This window comes from Gamsiella multidivaricata, assembly GCF_025024155.1.
Source record: "Gamsiella multidivaricata strain RSA 2152 chromosome Unknown BC939scaffold_30, whole genome shotgun sequence".
NCBI classification, from domain to species: domain Eukaryota; kingdom Fungi; phylum Mortierellomycota; class Mortierellomycetes; order Mortierellales; family Mortierellaceae; genus Gamsiella; species Gamsiella multidivaricata.
Genome location: NW_026251738.1, coordinates 117,906 through 137,903, shown reverse-complemented (window position 1 = coordinate 137,903; position 19,998 = coordinate 117,906). Strand labels below are relative to the sequence as shown.

The following is a 19,998-nucleotide window of genomic DNA, read 5'->3' as shown; positions in this document are numbered from 1 at the left end:
TGATCGAGGAGACACTCAATCATGGAGAGAGTTCCTTATGATGTGGGGTTTCATGGTTTGGGACGGACCAGGTTACATCTCTCATATCGAGACTGGACTGGATGCGGAACTATATGTTGAGATCCTAAACGAGTGCGTTCCATTGACCCAGGAGTACTACAGCATCGATCCAGAGGAGGTGGTTTTTTCAGCAGGATAACGACCCCAAGCACACTGCCAAAATTGTCAAGCAGTTCTTTGAGGGCAACGAATACGTGCCTCTCATGTGGCCACCCAACTCTCCGGACTTGAATCCGATAGAACACCTCTGGACGCATTTCAAGGGGCTTCTAGCAAGATATCAGGAGCCTCCAGGAGGTATTCCCAAGCTATGGGAGCGCAAGAAATCCGGAACAAAATCCCAGCCTCAGTGTGTCAAAATCTCACTGAGAGCTCGCCACGCAGGATCAAGGCTGTTAAACGTGCAGGCGGACGTCATACAAAGTGTTAGAGGCAGATAGAGGCATTATTACTACCAATAGTTCGAAGTTGTAGCAGAATAATTATTTTTGGAACATACCGCTGGAAATTGAGTCAATATGGGCGTCCAGCGGGATCTACATTTCCTTTTTAGGAGGATACCGGATGGAGTTCAACCCTATTGACTAATACCTAGGCCGCTAGCCCACCGCCATGTCAAATATGGAAGTGATTAGAGACGGCTGTGAAGCGCAGCAGCTTAAAAACTACGATAGAAGGAAATATTGACTTAATTCCCGGAGTCACTGTATCTTCAACCGGTGGATAAAAATGGGCACTACCCTTGGATGCAGAACGCAAGATCGTACACAGATGCCAGTAGCAGCAGCAGGAGGAGCAGCGGCAGCAGTAGCACGGTGGGGCCAGGGCTAGGGCGAGTTGGAGGTGGATGCAAGCGAACGGCGTCCATACTAGTTAGTGTACAGTCGAAACTCGTTTTTATCGCATTTTCCGCGCGCAAACCTGCAATAAAACCTTAACTGGGGATTGAATTGAACCTCTGAACGAGCTATTCTAAAGCTGAAAAATACAGTCACATATTCAGTCACATGCTCTGCCTCAACCATACCTCCTTACGTCTCATGTTGCATTCTACATACCTCAACACCACGACTACAACCTCTCCCCTAAAACGACAGTACGAGTCGCTCTCGACCCATGCAACGGCGACAAGCAAAAAACAAAAACCAACTCCTCAACACCTTCCTGCCAAGAACCGCCAAAAATACACCAAGCACGAACTTGAGGATGCCGAGCATATTCGTCAAGCACAATACAACATGCTTTTGTATTACGCCAGGCGTAGAGATATGAAGGTGCTTATTCTGTTTCCTGACGCCGAGCCGTTCAAGGTCCCAATGGCCAGAGTCTCTTACACCCTGGAGCAGCAAGTCGAACTACTGGACATATATCATTATCTTCATGATCGGAAGGAAAACCTCCCGATCAAGCTTTCCCACAGCTCTTTTGGGCGCATGATAGGAGTCAATCTTCCGAGATGTACCCTTGAATGCATGCTCAAACGAGAAGACAAATTACGCGCTGCAGTCAAGACGCACCCCCCGGACGCTCATTACATCGTCGAAGACAAGAGCGTAATGATTGAGGAGGTCCTCTACCGGTGGCTACAAGACCAGCGGAGACAGAATGTCCCTGTCAACGGCAAGATGATCAAGAAAACATGTACAATTCTAGTCGATCTTCAGGACAATTCAGGCGATACCGTGTCTGAGGCACCACTATCATTTTCAGCCTCGTGGTTTAATCACTTCAAGAAACGCCATGGGATAACCTATTGCCAGCTTCATGGAGAAGCAGGATCGGTCGATCTGGAGGCGATTGAACCGGAGCTTACCGACATCCGTCAGCTTTGCGCCCAGTACATTCCGGACAACATATTCAACTGCGACGAGACCGGCTTTTACTTACAGGAGCTAGACGACAAGTCTTACACAACTCGAGGATCAAAGTCAGGCGCCAAGGCCAACAGGAGCTGCAGGGTCTCCATCCTATTCTGCATTAATGCTTCTGGTTCCTCTCTCGCCATGGCAAACACCAAGGATTCGTTGAAGCCGTTGGTCATCGGTAATACGTTTAATGAATGATTTGTGTTGCAATCATCTCTTATTTATTCGTGTTTTTTATTTCCATTCTTGACCTTTACGACTCTGTGATGCTCTTTACTTTAGGCACAGGCATTCCAAATGATATTGAGAAAGATTCGGCGAAAAGGATGCTCATGAAAAAAACAAACTCGGGATGGATGAACAGGGACCTATTCGTAGGGTGGCTACAAATGCTTGATGACGATCTCTCGGAGCCAACTCTTCTCCTTCTTGACTCTGCAGGTGCGCACAACAACATCGACATGCGTGATCCACGAGCTAACACGCCTTGGAAGCATCTTCACATACGACGGCTCCCGACAAACACCACATCAGTAACGCAACCTCTCGACGCAGGGGTGATTAGTGTTTTCAAACGAACTTTCCTGGAGATGCTCAGCTATGAAACCTATCTCGTTCGCAACTACGAAAAGAAGAAATGTATCTCAAACGAACTCGCTTGGACATTGATCCCCTATGCATGGAGTCGAATGAAGTCTCTAACGCTGCGAAACTGCTTCGCCAAGACGCCAATTCTTCCGACGGAAATGTGCGAGCAGCTCCGACGACGACGGCCAATTCATGCTGAACAGCAACATCCACTTCATTACTCCCGGCACGACCAATACGAAGAGCAGGAGAAGGTATACTTCGAGCATCTGATCGCCGAGACTACTATGGAGAACAATTGGAATTTCCGAGTAGTAGGAAACAAGGATGTGCAGGAGCTGGCTGAGGAAGTGCAGCAGCTGGTGAATGCAGATGAAGGAGAAAGCGTCCAGTCTGAAGAAGTTAGTCATGACGGATACACAAGCTCACCGATCGCAGACGAGGAATGGGACATAGCCGCTCGAACGCTGGAAGATCTGGCCGGAGACCTTGTAAGCATCGAAGGCCTCAAGCAAATGAGACAGAGAGCGAAGCAGAGGTCTAAGAATACAGTGGATATTCGACGGACAGTGAAGCAACTGGTACGTGCTTTGAGATGGATGAGAATAAAAAAGGATTCTGCATCAACAGCAGAGCATGTGACTGAATATGTGGCTGTATTTTTCGGCTTTAGAATAGCTCGTTCAGAGAGGTTCAATTCAATCCCCAGTTAAGGTTTTATTGCAGGTTTGCGCGCGGAAAATGCGATGAAAACGAGTTTCGACTGTTAACTTTTATCATCGATTTCACTATCAAAATGATGACAAAAACCAGATTCGACTGTACACCAATCAGTCACTTTATTTTCCATACTTACGCGTTTCTCTCGAACCTATACTAACCACCTTCGACTTGATTGTTAACATTTGTACAAGTGGAAGTGTGCAAGCTTGAGTTGGGGAAAGAGACATAGAAGGAAAAGTATGACATGGAGAAGGAGCAGAGGAAGGAAGAATACGCCAGGACGGTCAAGATTCATCGTATGCAGATCGTGCACTCGGTCATTGAGAAAGGAATGTCCCCGAAGGAGATCAGAGAATTGGTTGATATGTTGGAGGATAACGAATAAATCCTTTACCGTTGCCTTATGGACAGAACGCCGCGGTGCATAGTCCGTCGCCAGCGTAATTGTCTTCAGCTCCACCCGAAATATCTCTACAGTGACTGTAGCCGGTAAATCATCATCGCCATCCGAGTCCTGGTCATTCTCTTCATGATACATTAGCTCCAGGTATCACCAAAGTGCACCAGCATGTTGTGTAGCACGCAACACACTACAACCCAGTTGATCAATATCCTCATATCCGCGGCATTCCAAATCTGCTGCCCCATCGAGACTTTAAAATGCCAATGCAATGCTCGTTCCGAATCCGAACACGCGACTTGGTCAAGCAGTAGTTGAACTCCGTGCTATGACAAATCCGCGGCAAGGGCCTTGTACGCAGGAATACGGTTTCGGGACAGAGAATAAGCCGAATCTGCAAGGATGTACTCGCCCGGAGAAAAACATTAATCCGAGATTTTGTACAATCCCGTCCGTTTGAAAACCATGGCCTCTACTGCATAGCTGATTTATGTGTTAAACCAAACCTGGATCATTCTCGGATTTACCATACATGAGGACTGAGAATCGGCAGGTGTTGTTAATGAGCAAACTAGCCGTTTCTCATATTGGTTGTCAACGCGCCGATAATCGACACTGACGTTGATTGGTGTTGATCTCTTCGCAGCAGAAGTAGAACCATGAGCATCCCAGACTCATGCATTTTTCATAGGGAGAAGTGTTGTTGCTCGTGTTTAGTGTCTTTTACATCTTCGCCAGGACCCGGCCGCCAGCCCGATCAGTGCGTTTTAAGGATGTTGTCGCTCATTCTTACTTCTTTATTCGTTACTCTCGTGGACGATCGGCATTTTTCGGCCTTTTGCAGATATGCATCATGCGTGCCAGCACCAAAGCCAACGTTGCAAAAATGTGTCCACATCAGGGCCAGAGATTTCCATCTGAAGAACTGTTGCTAACCCTTGATCAAATAAAGAGGTGCGATTCTGGTGGATGCCAAGGACGCGATCCCGGACGCCTCGGCCTGGCTATGGGACATCGGGTCGATTGATGAAGAGACCGGCAAGCAAGTGAGGGAGATTTTCCGGGGCCCAGCCTGCCTCTTCGAAGACGAGAAAACTAACGAACGCTTCTGAGGACAAGACGACAGGATTCAGAGGGGTGGCATATACTACAGGCAGACTCTGAGTAGGGCCATAGTGTTTAATCCTGTCTTTTTTCGAGTAATGCCAATGAAGATTATGCTAATCCAACAAGACCAACACATCATCCAGTAATATCCTTTTTCATTTTATTTCAAGTCGAAGATATGTCGCGACTGTCTGTCCTGGCCGAGTATCAAACCTACATGGCGATCTTCGTAGCGACATAGTCTGGGTACTTGGCCCCAATGATGCCAACCAGCTCTTCTACGTGTCCGCACAGATCCTGAATACTGGCATCCCACAACGTCGACAGCATTGGTGCCTCATGTCCATTCATATCCTGATCCTCATCGTCATCCACCGCACTGATAGCGGCTCCTGATGCTCCTGCTGCGCCCGAACCCGACCCATTGGCTGCGCCGCTGGAGCCACCGCCTGCACCCCCCTTGGCCCCAGCACTGAGCCTCATCTGAGCGCCATGAGTGCGGTCGAAAAAGATGAGCCGCTCGATTTGGTCAATGCTTCCGGACATTCGTCCCTCGCCCATCATCTTGCTGGCTCTTGCTTCAGCCTGTTCAGGTGTGACGCCAAGAAGTGCCCCCAGTTCCTCAAACGAGATGTTGTTATAGATCTTGGATGCCGACAGCAAGTTGTGCTCGATAACAGCGCGGTCCAGGACTGTCGTGTTATCGGGCAAGAGCGCGAGTTGGTGTTGCTTCAATGTGCCTGCAAACTCTGAGACCTCATTACTCCTGAGCACGCGATCGAGGTACATCTTTTCCAAGATCGAGAAATGTGGGAGTCGTTGAGAGCGATCGTCCTTGTAGAGTGTGGCGAGCATTCGAGAGCGCTGAGGCCCTGCTGGAGCCAAAACTGCGCATACCACAGCCGCGGACCTTGATGAACGATAAATGATACATATTGTTAACGCTAGAAGAAACGTTATTGGCGTAAGATTGAGTTGTAGTAGATATTGCGGCTTACAGGGTATGCATGCGTTCCTCAAAATCGACGTCCTGAATATAACTGATCTCGTGATAGCGCGAACTGGCTTCCAAGAACTTGTTCTTGAAGTCCGAGATCCTGGCCTGCGACAGCTTAAAGGTTAACTGAAGCGCGAGATCCTTAGTATCGCGCATCAGCACCGAGGCGCGGTTGAGATAGGCCTCTGCGCTGACAGCCTCATCGTCCTCGAGTAACAGGCGGACGATGCGAATGTATACTCCAACCTTGTACTCGTTGGGAATAATACTAGGGTGATCAAAATCGATGTTAGTTGCCACTTTAGCCTAGTCCAAAAGGCGCAGTCGTGCCAGCCAAGGTCATCCAACAACGCGTGCGTATTGTTCGTGTAGCCCATTACCGATGACCAGAGTCCAGAGGAATACCCATTAATACCTGAGCAGCCTCCGCCCAATCTTCCTCGTCTTCGTAGATGGTGGCCAAGTGTGTCCTGATAGCCGAGACCTAGATGGACCGTGCGGGCAGCAGGTTGAGTGTCAGTTCGTCCTCAGATAAGAGGTAATTGTCGCGGTTGGACCATTCTGCCCGTTGCTTCAAGCGCCTGTGAGATGGGAGAGAAAGGAAGCTGAAGAACACTGACGCGTTCATTACCTGCTCTTCAAAGGACACGACCCTGCCTTGAACCTTGTCTAGCGCATGCTTGTAGACCTCCTTCTTGTTCTCAGCGGAGAGGTTGGTAGTGCTGTTAACAGCGTTCGTGAAGTCTGTCAGCGCCTGGCGTGAGACGACAAGCCCGACAGAGTCCTCGGTTGCGGCCGTGATGAATTGTCGAAGACGCTGACAGGTGGAGGCCTCATCGGCAGCAGCGCCTTGTAGGATGGAGGCGAGCAGGTCCTGATAGCCCTTGATCTTGTCCTTCTGGTTCGCGACCTGTCCGATGCTCGCCAGTTGTGCCTCAAAGTCCATTGCTGTGTGAATGTGAGTTGTAACAGAGGGAGAATCGGCGGAGGCGAAGTAAGGAAGGGAGGAGAATGAAGAAGAAGGAGAAGAAGGAGCTTCGTGTGCGGTCAAGTCGAGTTGAGTTTCAGCGGAGTCGCCAATGCGCCTTTTGCCCCCAATTCCACAATGGCAGTCGGTGACTGTCACGGCTGACGTGTGGTGGAGAGTGAAGGGACCCTTCGAGAAGAGGAGCTCCTGCCCTCACTCGCAAAGACTCGACCCGACTCGACATATACCAGGATCACAACAGAACGATGCCAACCGCAAGGACACATGCAGCACATGGAAACCCCAAGGGACAGCACCATCCCAACTACCCAAACCCAGGCCATCCACAGCAGCAGCAACAGCAACAGCAACCGCAGCAGCCGCAACAGCCGCAACACGACTCGCACTCGGTCATCCTCGTCACCGCAGGATACGACCATGTCATTCGCTTCTGGTGCGTGGCCTAGAGACGACCCAACAGCAATGCTAATGATGCGCGATGCAAATCGGACTAACGCTAGTTTCCTCACAATAACACAGGGAAGCACTGAGCGGGATCTGCTCCAGGACCATTCAACATCCAGATGCAGTACGTGTTGAATCTCGGACAAGGCGGAGGCCTCTTATTCTGTTCGCAATGCTCATTCTCACAGCGTTCTTTATTCTCCTTGTTTGATATTCTATTCAATAGCAAGTAAACAAGTTGGCTATATCCCCCGACAAACAGTACCTCGCAGCAGCCAGCAACCAACACGTCCGTCTCTACGACATCAACAGCTCACATCCCAACCCAATTCTATCCTTCAAAGGACATACGAGCAATGTCACTGCAGTAGCATTCCATTGCGAAGGCAAATGGATGGTCACGGCGAGCGAGGACCACACGTTAAAGATCTGGGATATTCGGTAAGGACAACCAGCATCGCGTTTCCCGGGGCGACATCTTGGACAAGCATTTGTCTGACGCGCGATTTTATTTTCCTCATCCTCATACAGATGCCCAGATCCTCAGAGGAATTTCGACCACAAAGCACCAGTCAACGATGTTGTCATCCACCCAAACCAGGGCGAACTCATTTCTTGCGATCAAAATGGAAGTATCAAGCTTTGGGACCTAGGCGAAAGCTCTTGCACACATGAATTGGTGCCCGAGGAGGATGTGCCGATACGCTCAGTCACTGTCGCCAACGATGGATCGTCTCTGGTTGCTGCCAACAACAAGGGCAATTGCTACGTTTGGAAGATGGCTCATACGCGGGACTCGACGGATCTTCAGCCCATCACGAAATTTGCGGCCCACAACAAGTATATCACAAAGTGTGTCCTCAGTCCGGATGTCAAACACCTTGCTACCTGTTCGGCTGACAGTACAGTCAAGATCTGGAAGACAGAAAACTACTCGTTCGAACTCGAAAAGACACTGGTCGGCCATCAACGCTGGGTGTGGGATTGTGCTTTCTCAGCGGACTCGGCATATCTGGTCACGGCTTCATCGGACCATGTAGCACGGTTATGGGAGCTATCCTCGGGCGAGACCATCCGTCAGTACAATGGACACCAGAAGGCCGCAGTTTGTGTTGCTCTGAATGACTTGTCCATGTAGAACGAGGAACAGCCTCTTGCAGTCGGTTGGAATGAAAGAAAAGATTGCTTGTTCCGCGCTGCACATTGGCTGCGAATATCCAATTTGCCTTCAAATGGCCTGTCCATAAATATCACTGTGATATAGACTCAGCATATATAAACCTTAGTGTTCGCGATGTTGATTGAATCGGGCAGTTGTAGGCAGACTGCTGTAAGCCTAGTTTGGGTCTATATTGGGATGATGGGTCGCTTGAGGCTAGGCCAACGTGTGTTCCGGCTACTTGGGTATACCGCCCATTAGAAGCCTGGTGTGGGCATTCTGTCCTGGGCGTAGGCCTGAGGCCTGAGACCCCGAAGTAACTCCTTGTTGCAATCGAACAGCAAAAATGGTGGTAGCACTGGGCAGTCTGGTGGGTCACGGGAATTAGTTTGTGCTGCAGCACACACCAGCTTTGAGTGGAGGCTCCCATACGCCCATACGCTTCTCTTTTTTATTTTTTTATTTTTTTTTCTTCTTTCATCCTCGCCTTCTATACATCGATTGAGCGCGGCGGATCATATCGCGGATTCAGATCGTCGATCATTCCTGCAAAACAAGTCGATAGAGGCACTACTGGCGAAGCATCTTCGGCTCCATGTCTGTAAACAATGGCAATTGTAGTTGCGTTAGACTACGAGCGGCATATTGATTCCCCTTTATCATCGCCGTTGTTCATTTGCTCACCCATTCGCTAGAGGTATTTTCTCATTAGGAAAAGGAGACTCTTATTTTAGGGGTATGCGTAGACTAGCAATTGAGCGCTCTGCATGTGGTAGGGCTGAGCGAAATGGAGTATCGCCCCTCTGGCGCGATAAACGGAAAGATGTCGACTGGCTGAAATAAAATGAAATGAAATAGGGAGTTGTACCGGGAGAGAGTCGAATCGGGCCTCGAGAAGGGCAGGCACCTTCCCTGTTGTGCACCAGCACATACACCCACACTCACCCATTAGTTTAGTGCGGATGAGATATTGGCAGAGAAAAGGGTTGTTCAATCGCACCATCCACCCATGGTCCTTCCTTCTGGAGCTTCTTTTGTCTTTGGTTTGTTTGTTATCTTCGTGAGTGTGTGTGTGTGTGTGTGTCCGTGCTATGGCGAGCACACCCAGGGCAACCCAGGCTCGGCAGCAGCAACAACAGTGGCGGCAGCAGAGCAGCAGCATGAGAGGGGGCGATTTCCAATTTTATTTTTTTGGTATTTCTTCCCTTCGTCCCGTTCCTTTCTTCCCCCACATCGCCCCGCCGTCCCTTCACCCATTCCCCCTCCTTCATCTGCGAAGCACCTACTCTCACCATCCCCAACAAGCATACAGCCAGCACAATGTCCTCATCCCACGTCAGTGCCGCCGCCAGGGAGGCACAGGCCCAAGCAGCACTCCGCAACCTCCAGAACAAGAAGCCTGTCCCAGAGATCGACTTTACAATCCACACCATGGACGATGGCACCACAGCCTCGACTCTAGAGCGTTACAGCAAAGGTACTTTCGTCTTCTCGTGAGAATCCTCTTTATCGTCAAAGGATAACATATCATCCAGTCGATTGCCCTCCCCCTTCTCTTGCGCGGTCTGTTTCTCCATGTGTGGTTGCGTTGGCACAGCGTATGTTAGGGCACCTGCGCGTTCAAGGACGTACAGAAATAAAGAGGGCATGTCGCAATGGAAGGTTACTTGCTCCTTGACTGGTTCACTCTTCCCGCTTTTCTAGCCATGCTCTCAGCAAAAGTTATTTTTATCATGTCTCCTTCGAAAGTCTCTGGACTGTCAATGGGGTCGGGGGATGTAAACTGTGTGGGTGGAAGTGTGTGTATGTGTGTGTGTGTGTTGGCGTAGCAGCGCTGCGTTGATGACAGTTTGATACTGTCTGCGCCATGCCAGGACTCTCTTGGACCTTTTTCTCGGCAGATTTATATTACTCTGTTTTCCTCGAGATGGAAAACGACCGAGCGGGCTAGTACAACTAGTGCGGAACAAAACAACAACACCATGCCTTCTTTATCGAATCCATGTCATCATTGGTTATTAACTTGTATTTTCTGTTTATCGACTGCTGAACCAGAGGTCCAGGCTCCTGCGGTCACCATCCCGACAGACGAAATGTTTTATTCAAAGGAATTCCCAGATCGTCCGGATATCGCCTTCTTGAAGAATCATTTCTATCGCGAGGGTCGCATCTCTGAGGAGCAGGCGATCTATATCCTCCAGAAGGGAACAGAATTGTTGAGGAGAGAGCCCAACTTGCTGGAAGTCGATGCACCCATCACTGGTACGAAGTCATGTCGCTGATATTAAGAGATACGAGGTGCCAACGATGGATCTACGTTATTCCTTACTGACTCGATTGCCCTTTGCTTTCTACGTGCAGTGTGTGGCGATATCCATGGACAATATTACGATCTCATGAAGCTGTTCGAAGTCGGCGGCAACCCCGCAGATACCAGATACCTCTTTTTAGGAGACTATGTCGACAGAGGGTATTTCTCTATCGAGGTATGGATCCACTACTTTTAAACCTTGTGCAGCAATACATGCCATTAGGATCCTTTTTGCGTGCTGTACTCATTCCTCGTTCCGTTCCTCGTCCTATTATTGCCCTGTCTGTTCAAACATAGTGTGTGCTCTACTTGTGGTCGCTCAAGATCTGGTACCCCGACACCCTGTTCTTGTTGCGCGGAAACCATGAGTGCAGACATCTGACTGATTACTTTACGTTCAAGACCGAATGTAAGCGTTGAACGGGTGTCATTTCTTGATATTGTTATCAGGATGCAGGATCTCAAATCTCATCTGTCATATTTATGGAACCCCTGAATAGGCAAGCACAAATATTCCGAAAGAGTGTATGACGCCTGCATGGAGTCGTTCTGCACGCTGCCCCTTGCTGCTATTATGAACAAGCAATTCCTTTGCATTCACGGAGGTCTCTCACCCGAGCTCAACACCCTGGATGATTTGCGCCAGATCAACCGGTTCAGGGAACCCCCCACTCATGGACTGATGTGTGATTTGCTGTGGGCAGATCCTCTCGAGGAGTTTGGTCAAGAAAAGACATCTGAGTTCTTTATCCACAACCACGTCCGTGGTTGCTCTTACTTTTTCAGGTGCGTCGCAATTTTTACTTGGTCCCTGATTACTTCTGGAAATGAAAACAATACTGACTCTGAAATTTATCGCACAATTCGACAGTTACCATGCAGCCTGCGCATTCTTGGAAAAGAACAACCTGCTGTCGATTATTCGTGCTCACGAGGCACAGGATGCTGGATACCGCATGTACCGCAAGACAAAGGCGACAGGATTCCCCTCAGTCATGACCATTTTCTCGGCACCCAACTATCTTGACGTTTACAACAACAAAGGTATCCTCTTCGGCATGACCTGTTCTGGGCAGAATGTCACATCTACACTGGATGAACGAATGCTTATGTCCCTTCTCTTTTTTCCCATTTAAACATGATGAAATAGCCGCTGTGCTGAAATATGAGAACAACGTCATGAACATTCGGTACGGATCTGAACTTGCTTCTTATTTCCTGCGTCCGGAATCAATCCGTTGCCTTGTCTTTCACCAACTAATAACCTCGTTTTCTCTAATCGCTCTTATAGTCAGTTCAATGCGACACCTCACCCTTATTGGCTGCCGAACTTCATGGACGTATTTACATGGTCGCTGCCTTTTGTCGGTGAAAAAAGTATGCATGTTTCTTGGTGATTTCTATCAGGAGTGTCGAGGCAGCATCTTATAGGACTTTATATCGGACAATCAAAAGCTGACATCACACGTTTTCTTCACGTTCCATCTCCCACACTGTAGTCACGGACATGCTCCTGGCGATTCTGAACACTTGTAGCAAGGAGGAGCTGGCAGAGGATGACGTGATCTTGAATCTGACGGACGGTTCAGCAGGAGAGATGGATGTTGATGCAACACTGGCGATTTCAGAAAACGGCAATGGCTCCGCCTCATCAGGAGTGAACACGAATGGGACGGATAACGCGGCGGTTCAGGACGCAGATATGGTCGATGTCTCGAATGCGCGTGCAGAGAGGGACGCGAACAGGAACCGGATCCGGCAAAAGATTCTGGCGGTTGGTCGTCTGTCACGCGTGTTTGCAGTCCTCCGCAACGAGTCTGAGGCGGTGTCGGAGCTGAAGGACCTGATGGGCACGACCAAGCTGCCCTATGGATCGTTGGCCCTGGGAGCCGAGGGACTGAAGAAGGCGATCCATTCGTTTGAGGATGCTAAGCGATCGGACATGGACAACGAGAGACTGCCACCGACGAAGGAGGCGAAAACGAAGGAAGACAAGGATAAGATCATGAAGGCGATCGGGGAGGCGACACACACGCCTCAGTCTGAGCTGAATGAGATTGATGCGATGAAGATGGCCGGTGTGTTCTAAGGAATGGGGAGGGAGCGAAAGCCGAGAGAAGCTCTAGTCAATTTTGGAAAACTGATGATCGAGGCACGACCTGTTGGCAATGGGGGGAGGGAACGAGCAAGGGGCGGGGAGGGGTACAAGAGGGAACAAAATGTATTTCTCAATAAAATGTACAGTTATTTATTATCTGCACTGCTCTTCGACTCCATCGCATCCTATCGCGTCGGTGTGATGAATGCGTGCTTCGGTGGGCGTCGTCTTTGGCTTCACACCTCCCCCTGAGACAGCCGACAGGGGTCAGGCACATGGGCTTGGCTGCCTGTGCAACCTTTGCCCGCCCTTTTTTTAAAACACATGGCAGTCACTGCTAGCTTGGTAAACAAGGCTGCACGCTTCAAAACACCTCTTTTTTTTTTCTTTTCTCTTTTCTTTTCTTTTCTTTTTTTTTTTTGGACATCCCGTCCCGCTTTCCCTTTCCAATTGAACTTGCCACCCACTCCTTCACGACAGCACACGCCTTTGTTTAATTCAATATGAGCAAGATTCATGTCAGCTACAACCAGATCCACTCGATGATCAAGGAGACCGTCGAGAATATGCACCTCAACGAGGACTTCCAGCCGGACATCATGGGTACGACACACACATGCGCAGAGGATACAGATCGGAATCCATTGGAGGATATTTTCCGGGAATTGAATGGCTTCTAGAACGCTGCTTCCGTTTGCGGAAGTGGCAGCTGGCGATTTCAATTGCTCGTCGAGGATAGCATCGCAAAGATGTTCAAGGGCTGGAGTGATACTGCCATGGGCTATCATCTGCTTTATTAATTTTTTTTGGGGAACGCCTCTTTATTTGATTGAATAGTTGCCATCGGTGGAGGTGGATTCATTCCTGGTAAGTAGCAGTGAACTGCTCTGTCTTCTGTTTGCTCGGTTGATCCTCTTTATGACTTTATGAGAAGGAAGCGTTGTCAACGGCTCCTTTTTTTTCTTTTTTTTTTTTGGAAGCGCACGGAGAATAAAATGCAGGCGGCGATCCCCAATGCTGTGGGATATCTGAGCTGACCCTTTTTTTTTTTTTATTCCGGTCGCTCGCGTGCCTCATTTTATTTTATTTTTGAATCTCAGCTCGTATCTTGGTAAGTTCCTTGCACCCCTCCCTCCCGATCCCGATCCCGATCTGTTACATTCACTAACCCCTCCCCCCGCCCTTGTCTTTCCTGCAACAGAGAACGTTCCTGAAGAAGAAGAACAACAAGAACATCTCGATCCAGGCAATCGGTCTCTCTCTGTATGAAGATCTCGAGATCTGGAAAGCCGCCCACAAGGAGTCCGAGCCCCTGGTCTCCGAACCCGAGGTCATCAAGACCCAGTGGCTCAACTTCGACTCCTCCGAGACCTCGCTCATCGGTCGCAACATCCTCATCGTCGACGAGGTCGATGATACCCGTCGAACGCTCGCCTACGCCGTTCGCGAGCTCACCAAGGATCTCGAGAAGGAATCGGCCAAGTTGCTTGAACAGGGCAAGGAAGTCCCGGTGACCAAAATCGGAGTCTTTGTGTTGCACAACAAGTTGAAGGAGAAGCGTGAGCAATTGCCGGAGGAGATCATGCAGGGACGGTATTTTGCCTGTAAGCACATGCCCGATCAGTGGCTGGTCTATCCCTGGGACGCCTTGGATATCGAGGACCACACGGAAAAGGCCAAGGAGAACACTTACTAGAGGGCATTGATTTCGAAATCATTTTGGGGCTGTGAAATAAACATTGAGGACATGGAAAGCATACAGCGCATGGTCGTTTTTTTGAGAAGGGGAACCAGTGCGAGTTTGGTCCGCAGAAGATGTGTCTTTTCTTTGCATCCACAAAGCCAATTTGCCTCTGGTGCGACATATACTGCGTCGGTCCACGTCCCATACAGACATTTATGCGCATGTATGTTTTCGCAATCTTATTCATTTTTTATTATTTTTAGCAAGCTGGCTCCAGCATACAATGCATGTACAAGTATTATTTAAAAAACCAGTAAAAACGTGAAAATATACAATAGTATGTTACAAAGAATAAAGAACCAAGCAACTTGCCAAATGGGTTCTGCATAAACATAAGCTTCGTTCACGCAATCTCCAAATCCGTAGACATCCTTCTGGACGCACGGAGGAAACCCATTCTCTCTGTCTGCTGTCCCGGACCTTAAGCAACGTTCTCATCCGTGCTCTCAACCGCAATCGCAACCGTAGCAGCCGCAGCAGTCGCAGCAGTCGCAGCAGTCGCAGCCTCAACAGCAATAGGATCCACTTCAGGAGTTGCCGGAGCCGTCGTCGCCAAATTCTTCACGAAAGCAAAAGGATTGCCTTCCTGTCTCACAATCACCGAAGACGACTCAGTTACGCCCGAATGGGGAGATTCCGGGACTGAACAAACCTTACTATAATCCACACCCATTACCATCAATGGATGTACAGCTTTCTCCACCGGCGGAAATTCTCCGTCACATCGACAGCTCATCTCCATAATCTTCCTGAGCAGCCTCTGGTTCTCAGCCTCGAACTTCGCAGCCTGAAACAAGGCCTCCGCACGCTCCTCTCTTGTCCTTGCCACAGTTAGTGCCGCCTCCTGCATCTCAACCTGGGCCTTATGCATCATCGACACCGCCTCTGCTCTCTTCGCCTCAAGATCACTCCGAAGGATCTCGAATGCCTTCTCTTGATTTTCGGCCCTCAACTCTGCAAGCCGCTGCTCAGCCAGTCGACGCTGTTGAGCTTCATTATGGAGAAGAGCCATCACCTGATCGGTCCGTGCACGCTGTTCGCGTGCCTCTTCACGGATCATACTGAGCTGCTGCTGGAGATCCAGATATTTGGTTGTTGCGGCCTTAGAGACGTCAGACTGGCTGGTACCCAAAGAACGAGTGTCTTCCACAGCCCCCTTGACTGTATCAACAGTCTGCGAAGGTGAAGGATGGAGCGATGCTGCGTCCTGCGCAGGGCTACCGCTACTCGTCCGAGGTGTCTCCTGTAGATTCTGCACCAAGGACGATGATGTCGCAGTGTCATTCGCTGCCATAATGTTGGCGTCTGTTGTTGTTGTTACCAATACTTTGAGTTCCGCGACCTGAGAATCTTGTGCAACTGCAGGCGTTGGGCTGTTTTGAGATAAAGGTGACGTCGCCATTGGAACTGTTGTCGCTGGAACTGTCACCATTGGAACTATCGGTAGCACCATGGTTGATGCCTCTGCGGTTGCAGTGCCGAGTACGGTATCAACGGTCACCACTGGAATTGTCTGCTGCTGTGGAAGACTGGTTTCTTGGTGACAAAATGGCGCTGATGGTGACAATGTCTGCAACAGTGGCTGTTCAAAGGTCGGCAAGGGTACCGCAGTACCGTACGCGGGTCCGACAGCAGTATTACTTGACATACTCTTACTAGATTCGCTGACGGTTGGACCGACCACCACAACTGGGATTTCGTGGCTAGCTGTTGCCACTGGCGCTCTTGTATCGTGCATACATTCAATGTTTTGAGAATAAGGCCCTTCAGTAGGGAGCAAGGCTATGAAAAAGAACAAAAACAATGAAAAAACTCTGGTAAATCCCCAGTCAAATTTAGCGAATGCCGAAGTCCACAATAGCGATTGATAACCGTGTTTACCAATGTCAGATGTAGGCTCAGCTGTCCTGGCCTTCTTGACTGAGCCTTGGTTGGTATAAGAAGGATTCGTCTCCTGAGAACAGATCGTCTGCTGCTCTAGTTCATCAGAGAGCATTCGCTTGGACACTCTTTCCTTGTCGGGATAGTTGGCAGGTTCTGTCGTAGGTACAAAGCAGGCAACGGCAGGCGTGCTTGTCCAGGCAGGCCACGTCGCTTGCGGCTCCGCCTTTGGTTGGCGCTCAGGCACTGCGAGAGGTCCTGTGATAGGTTGTGGTGCGACAGGCTTTACTGGCGTCGACATTGTCTGCAGCTTGGATGATGCGCTTGGTTCTTGTCTGATTCGGAGCGTGCTTTCGCTCGTTCGAATGAGCTCGATAGACTTAAGATGTGACTTCGCCTGTTCTCGTATTTCGTTGATTTCCTGACTTATAATGAGTAGAATATCCGTCCGCTCCACAGCATCCATGCCACGGGGAATATTATCCAGAATAACCCTGTAGGCGTTAATATGAGACAGGTTGGCTAGCACCCAGATGTTGATTTTGGCGACAAGATCATGCCGTCCTGCCTTCGCCGCCTGTACCGCCGAGCTTTGCAATTTCTGCGAAAATGCTGCAAGATTGACCAAGGCCCGCTTGAGGACGGCGGACACTGGAGCACGCTCAGTTGATTGTGGAATCAACGGTGCCTGTCTCCATGGTGATTGCTGGAGTGATGGAGGCTGCATTGTAGACGAAGTCGGGTGCTGTTTGGGGTCAACGCTGGAGTTGCGGCTGGAGGGGCTCGATTGAGGGGGACTCCTCACGATATTTTGGTCCGACCGGCCGACAGAACTACTGCTGGACAACATCAACTCATGTGGCCACTTAATTGTACTTTGATTTGCCTTGGCCCCATGCTTGCTGATGTTGTTGTTGCGATCAATACCCTGCTGTTGTTTATCACGATCACTCTGAAAAGAATCATAGTGACCAGCTGAGGAGTCTTGGTTTGATGACCATGAGTTGCTGTTGCCTATAGGGGGTCTGTTCCATTCATGTTCGCGTCTTCCTGCTAGGTCTTGGAAGCCTCTGTCGACAGTCTCGTTCACGTTGGAGCTGTCCGTTTTCTGGGGGACATATGCGGAACCGTGTGGCCTGTCGTCGACTCTGTATCCCCTTGAATCTGAAGTCGCTCCATCGAACGCGCCTGTACGGGCGCTGCTGTATCCTGGATCGTCGTATTCATAATCCCTGCGTGGGGACGCGTCCGATACGGAGGGGGACTGTGAAGCTCTGCTACTGGGATAACTGACTGAAGAGTCGGTGCTGTAGTCGATGCTACGCATTGCTGTGAAGGATGAGAGCGCCTGGGCAGGAGTAGTAGTAAACGATGCCTCGTGAGTGGAGCTATCGCTGTTTTTTCTTGAATAGCGGCCGTCTGTGTAATTGTTGTTGTTGTTGTTGTTGCCCTTACTGTGCCTGGTGCTGGCAGGGTGGCTACAGCTGTTTTGTTTGTTTTCGTTGTAGTTGCTCCTGTCGTAGGCGATGTAGTCCTGTCTCCTGGTGTAGTTTGGATCGTAGTTAAACCCCCTGTAGTTCCCCACCTGGTGCCATTGCTTGTTCATGGATAGGGCGACGATCTTAGGCGGTGATCCTGAATGGGGAGGAATGGCTGTAGTGAAGAGAAGGTGTGAGGATAAGATATGGGCCAGCACAACTGAACAGGGCAGCCTTATTTCCTAGCCCGTCATTCGTCCTCCCAACGGACCTGCCAGAGACCGGCCCTCACTCTCTCATTCTCTCCTTCTCTCCTTCTTCCCTTCTTCCCTTCTTTCCTTCTTCCTTTCTTTCCTTCTTCCCTTCTTTCCTTCCTTTCCCTCCTTCCTCCTCCATCTCTTGCGCTTACAAACAGCATGCCCTAGGCAACAAGAGCCGCGAGCTACGAACTGCAACAGTAAAGACTCGGCCATGTATGACTCAGAACTAGCCGGGCCTACACATTTTGAAAAAAAAAAAAAAAAAAAACTTTATTTCCCAGATTTTGCTAGAACGCAGCTTCTGAACTTGCTGTCCTAGACCCATCGCGAGCCACCATTAGGATGGTAAGCACAATAACCAGAGTACTCCCCTTTGTTGAGGCAGTGCCGGCCTTTTGCGTAGATATATTTCCGACATTGATCTGTTCTGCCCGTTTTGTGAATCTCACATCGCATCTGCTTCTCATCCACTACAGTTTTTAAGCAAAGGCCCTGTTTCCATTCCGAAAAATGCTGACACTTGGGCAAGTCGGTCCTGTGGACATCGCACAAACCGCCATATGTTGCATCATTGCGGCATAACCAACCACGTTTTGTTAGCTCGACACACTTGCCCTCCCTACAGTCCCACCACTGTTGAGTAGGGATGCTGGGTGCACTGTTGACGACTAGGGCGACAATAGCTGGCTCAGGGGCGACCACCTTGACGAGATTAGTGGCCTGGTTCTTGTTGACAGCGCTCGCACCTCGGTCGGCAGCATCGTTCGTTACGGCGACCGTGGGCTTGACTGCCTTTCTCGGAGCATTGTCCATTGGCTGAATAGCGATAAGGGCTGCGCTTCCGATTGAGATAATGACGAGGTCGAATGGGTCGGAGGTACAGACCAAGATTTTGCAGAGTGCGAGCGGCATGGTGCGTGTATAAGGTGCTGGGATATGGGCGCGGAGAAAGGAGGGTGCATTGAGGAGTGAGGTGAAATAATCGACGGTATTTGTACAAGGTAGCGCTGGTTGGCGAAGGTTGCTTTCCAAAGGGGGGCTGGCCCATGGGTCACCGGGCAGAGGACGTGAACAAGTGGCGAGGTCGAGTTTCCTTCAGAGCGCCCTTCTTCTGCTTCCGTGAGCACATGCGCTGTTTGTTCGGGCTTTGTTTTGTTGGCTTTGTTTTTGTGTTTGTTGTTGTGTTTACTGCTGTGTCTGTCATGGTCCATCAATGCACCGCCCGTAGGTCTTCCTCCAGTAATCCATGCAACCAACAGCGCGGATGCTAATTGGGTTTCAGGGTTATTGCATGAATGGCCGCTATGACAAACAAAGGGCGAAGTAGGCAAAAAATAAGAAAACATCTCTTCCTTCGCCCTCGGCGGCACTTCCAATAAACTTGCTGTTCCTAATTCTCTTTTGTTTATTTCTCTTTTGCAACACATCCGCATGCCGAGTTAAATCAAGCCCGGCTCCGATGGTACTGACAATAGTTTTCATCCACCGCCATATTTCGACACAGATTCCCCGTGGAGAAGATAATAGCCTTACATTTCACATATCTCTCGCTGTGAAGCTCGCAAAGACCATCGTGCAGTGCTTCAAAGCGGCACTGCCTGCCCGTTGTTGACGCGAGAGCCATGCATTGGAGCCTATTATGCTGCCTACAATATACAGTACTCGTATTGGCTGTCGTGTTACGGCATCGCTGCATCGTGGACGAAGCAATGGCTTGACACCTCGAAACACTATTGCTGCGTACCTCACAGAAATCCTGCTTATTATTGCAGCCATCTCGATCAATTCTCGTTCTCAGGGCCTTTGTCTTGGCAGGCGTTATGGAGAGACCAATGTTGGTTTCGGGGACATTTTCGTTGGGTGGCATAGTAACTTTGATCGTTATGGGTCGGTTG

At 49.7% G+C, this 19,998-nt stretch overlaps 6 protein-coding genes across 6 annotated transcripts; 3 read left to right on the top strand and 3 right to left on the bottom strand.

Moving 5' to 3' along the window:
* Positions 1 to 4,879: 4,879 nt before the first annotated feature.
* BC939DRAFT_450466 (PCI domain-containing protein) lies at positions 4,880 to 6,885 on the bottom strand. The gene is made up of 4 exons (XM_051555532.1): positions 6,372 to 6,885; positions 6,121 to 6,224; positions 5,742 to 6,008; positions 4,880 to 5,653 (listed from the first exon to the last, which is right to left on the bottom strand). Exons 1-4 carry the CDS (start codon positions 6,684 to 6,686, stop codon positions 4,957 to 4,959), a joined length of 1,383 nt encoding a protein of 460 aa, XP_051412508.1. The 5' UTR covers positions 6,687 to 6,885; the 3' UTR covers positions 4,880 to 4,956.
* A 38-nt stretch (positions 6,886 to 6,923) lies between these two features.
* BC939DRAFT_423509 (WD repeat-containing protein pop3) lies at positions 6,924 to 8,468 on the top strand. The gene is made up of 4 exons (XM_051553124.1): positions 6,924 to 7,161; positions 7,248 to 7,296; positions 7,399 to 7,613; positions 7,704 to 8,468. The coding sequence occupies exons 1-4, from the start codon at positions 6,974 to 6,976 to the stop codon at positions 8,308 to 8,310; spliced, it is 1,059 nt and encodes a 352-aa protein (XP_051412507.1). The 5' UTR covers positions 6,924 to 6,973; the 3' UTR covers positions 8,311 to 8,468.
* A 978-nt stretch (positions 8,469 to 9,446) lies between these two features.
* On the top strand, positions 9,447 to 12,874 carry BC939DRAFT_450460 (serine/threonine protein phosphatase 2B catalytic subunit 2). The gene is made up of 9 exons (XM_051555531.1): positions 9,447 to 9,808; positions 10,387 to 10,593; positions 10,693 to 10,817; positions 10,940 to 11,051; positions 11,143 to 11,428; positions 11,514 to 11,686; positions 11,793 to 11,832; positions 11,934 to 12,019; positions 12,142 to 12,874. Exons 1-9 carry the CDS (start codon positions 9,652 to 9,654, stop codon positions 12,729 to 12,731), a joined length of 1,776 nt encoding a protein of 591 aa, XP_051412506.1. The 5' UTR covers positions 9,447 to 9,651; the 3' UTR covers positions 12,732 to 12,874.
* A 291-nt stretch (positions 12,875 to 13,165) lies between these two features.
* Positions 13,166 to 14,688, top strand: BC939DRAFT_450457 (xanthine-guanine phosphoribosyl transferase). The gene is made up of 4 exons (XM_051555530.1): positions 13,166 to 13,343; positions 13,578 to 13,607; positions 13,841 to 13,851; positions 13,942 to 14,688. The coding sequence occupies exons 1-4, from the start codon at positions 13,244 to 13,246 to the stop codon at positions 14,434 to 14,436; spliced, it is 636 nt and encodes a 211-aa protein (XP_051412505.1). The 5' UTR covers positions 13,166 to 13,243; the 3' UTR covers positions 14,437 to 14,688.
* Positions 14,689 to 14,709: 21 nt separating this feature from the next.
* BC939DRAFT_450455 (uncharacterized protein) lies at positions 14,710 to 18,371 on the bottom strand. The gene is made up of 2 exons (XM_051555529.1): positions 16,366 to 18,371; positions 14,710 to 16,266 (listed from the first exon to the last, which is right to left on the bottom strand). Exons 1-2 carry the CDS (start codon positions 17,969 to 17,971, stop codon positions 14,906 to 14,908), a joined length of 2,967 nt encoding a protein of 988 aa, XP_051412504.1. The 5' UTR covers positions 17,972 to 18,371; the 3' UTR covers positions 14,710 to 14,905.
* Positions 18,195 to 19,374, bottom strand: BC939DRAFT_152635 (uncharacterized protein). The gene has a single exon (XM_051550235.1). The coding sequence runs from the start codon at positions 19,013 to 19,015 to the stop codon at positions 18,419 to 18,421; it is 597 nt and encodes a 198-aa protein (XP_051412503.1). The 5' UTR covers positions 19,016 to 19,374; the 3' UTR covers positions 18,195 to 18,418.
* Positions 19,375 to 19,998: the final 624 nt, after the last annotated feature.

What these genes read in the sequence shown, in the direction of transcription:
- BC939DRAFT_423509 (XM_051553124.1), top strand. Translation starts at nt 6,974, where the DNA reads ATGCCAACCGCAAGGACACATGCAGCACATGGAAACCCCAAGGGACAG. An exon ending in GACCATGTCATTCGCTTCTG is followed by an intron (nt 7,162 to 7,247) that starts GTGCGTGGCCTA and finishes ACAATAACACAG; the next exon opens with GGAAGCACTGAGCGGGATCT. An exon ending in TTAAAGATCTGGGATATTCG is followed by an intron (nt 7,614 to 7,703) that starts GTAAGGACAACC and finishes ATCCTCATACAG; the next exon opens with ATGCCCAGATCCTCAGAGGA.
- BC939DRAFT_450455 (XM_051555529.1), bottom strand. Translation starts at nt 17,971, where the DNA reads ATGAACAAGCAATGGCACCAGGTGGGGAACTACAGGGGGTTTAACTAC. An exon ending in TGAGCCTACATCTGACATTG is followed by an intron (nt 16,267 to 16,365) that starts GTAAACACGGTT and finishes TCTTTTTCATAG; the next exon opens with CCTTGCTCCCTACTGAAGGG.
- BC939DRAFT_450460 (XM_051555531.1), top strand. Translation starts at nt 9,652, where the DNA reads ATGTCCTCATCCCACGTCAGTGCCGCCGCCAGGGAGGCACAGGCCCAA. An exon ending in AGTCGATGCACCCATCACTG is followed by an intron (nt 10,594 to 10,692) that starts GTACGAAGTCAT and finishes TTCTACGTGCAG; the next exon opens with TGTGTGGCGATATCCATGGA. An exon ending in GCCTTTTGTCGGTGAAAAAA is followed by an intron (nt 12,020 to 12,141) that starts GTATGCATGTTT and finishes CCCACACTGTAG; the next exon opens with TCACGGACATGCTCCTGGCG.
- BC939DRAFT_450457 (XM_051555530.1), top strand. Translation starts at nt 13,244, where the DNA reads ATGAGCAAGATTCATGTCAGCTACAACCAGATCCACTCGATGATCAAG. An exon ending in CTTCCAGCCGGACATCATGG is followed by an intron (nt 13,344 to 13,577) that starts GTACGACACACA and finishes TTGATTGAATAG; the next exon opens with TTGCCATCGGTGGAGGTGGA.
- BC939DRAFT_450466 (XM_051555532.1), bottom strand. Translation starts at nt 6,686, where the DNA reads ATGGACTTTGAGGCACAACTGGCGAGCATCGGACAGGTCGCGAACCAG. An exon ending in CCTCTGGACTCTGGTCATCG is followed by an intron (nt 6,009 to 6,120) that starts GTAATGGGCTAC and finishes TGATCACCCTAG; the next exon opens with TATTATTCCCAACGAGTACA. An exon ending in GAGGAACGCATGCATACCCT is followed by an intron (nt 5,654 to 5,741) that starts GTAAGCCGCAAT and finishes TCGTTCATCAAG; the next exon opens with GTCCGCGGCTGTGGTATGCG.
- BC939DRAFT_152635 (XM_051550235.1), bottom strand. Translation starts at nt 19,015, where the DNA reads ATGCCGCTCGCACTCTGCAAAATCTTGGTCTGTACCTCCGACCCATTC.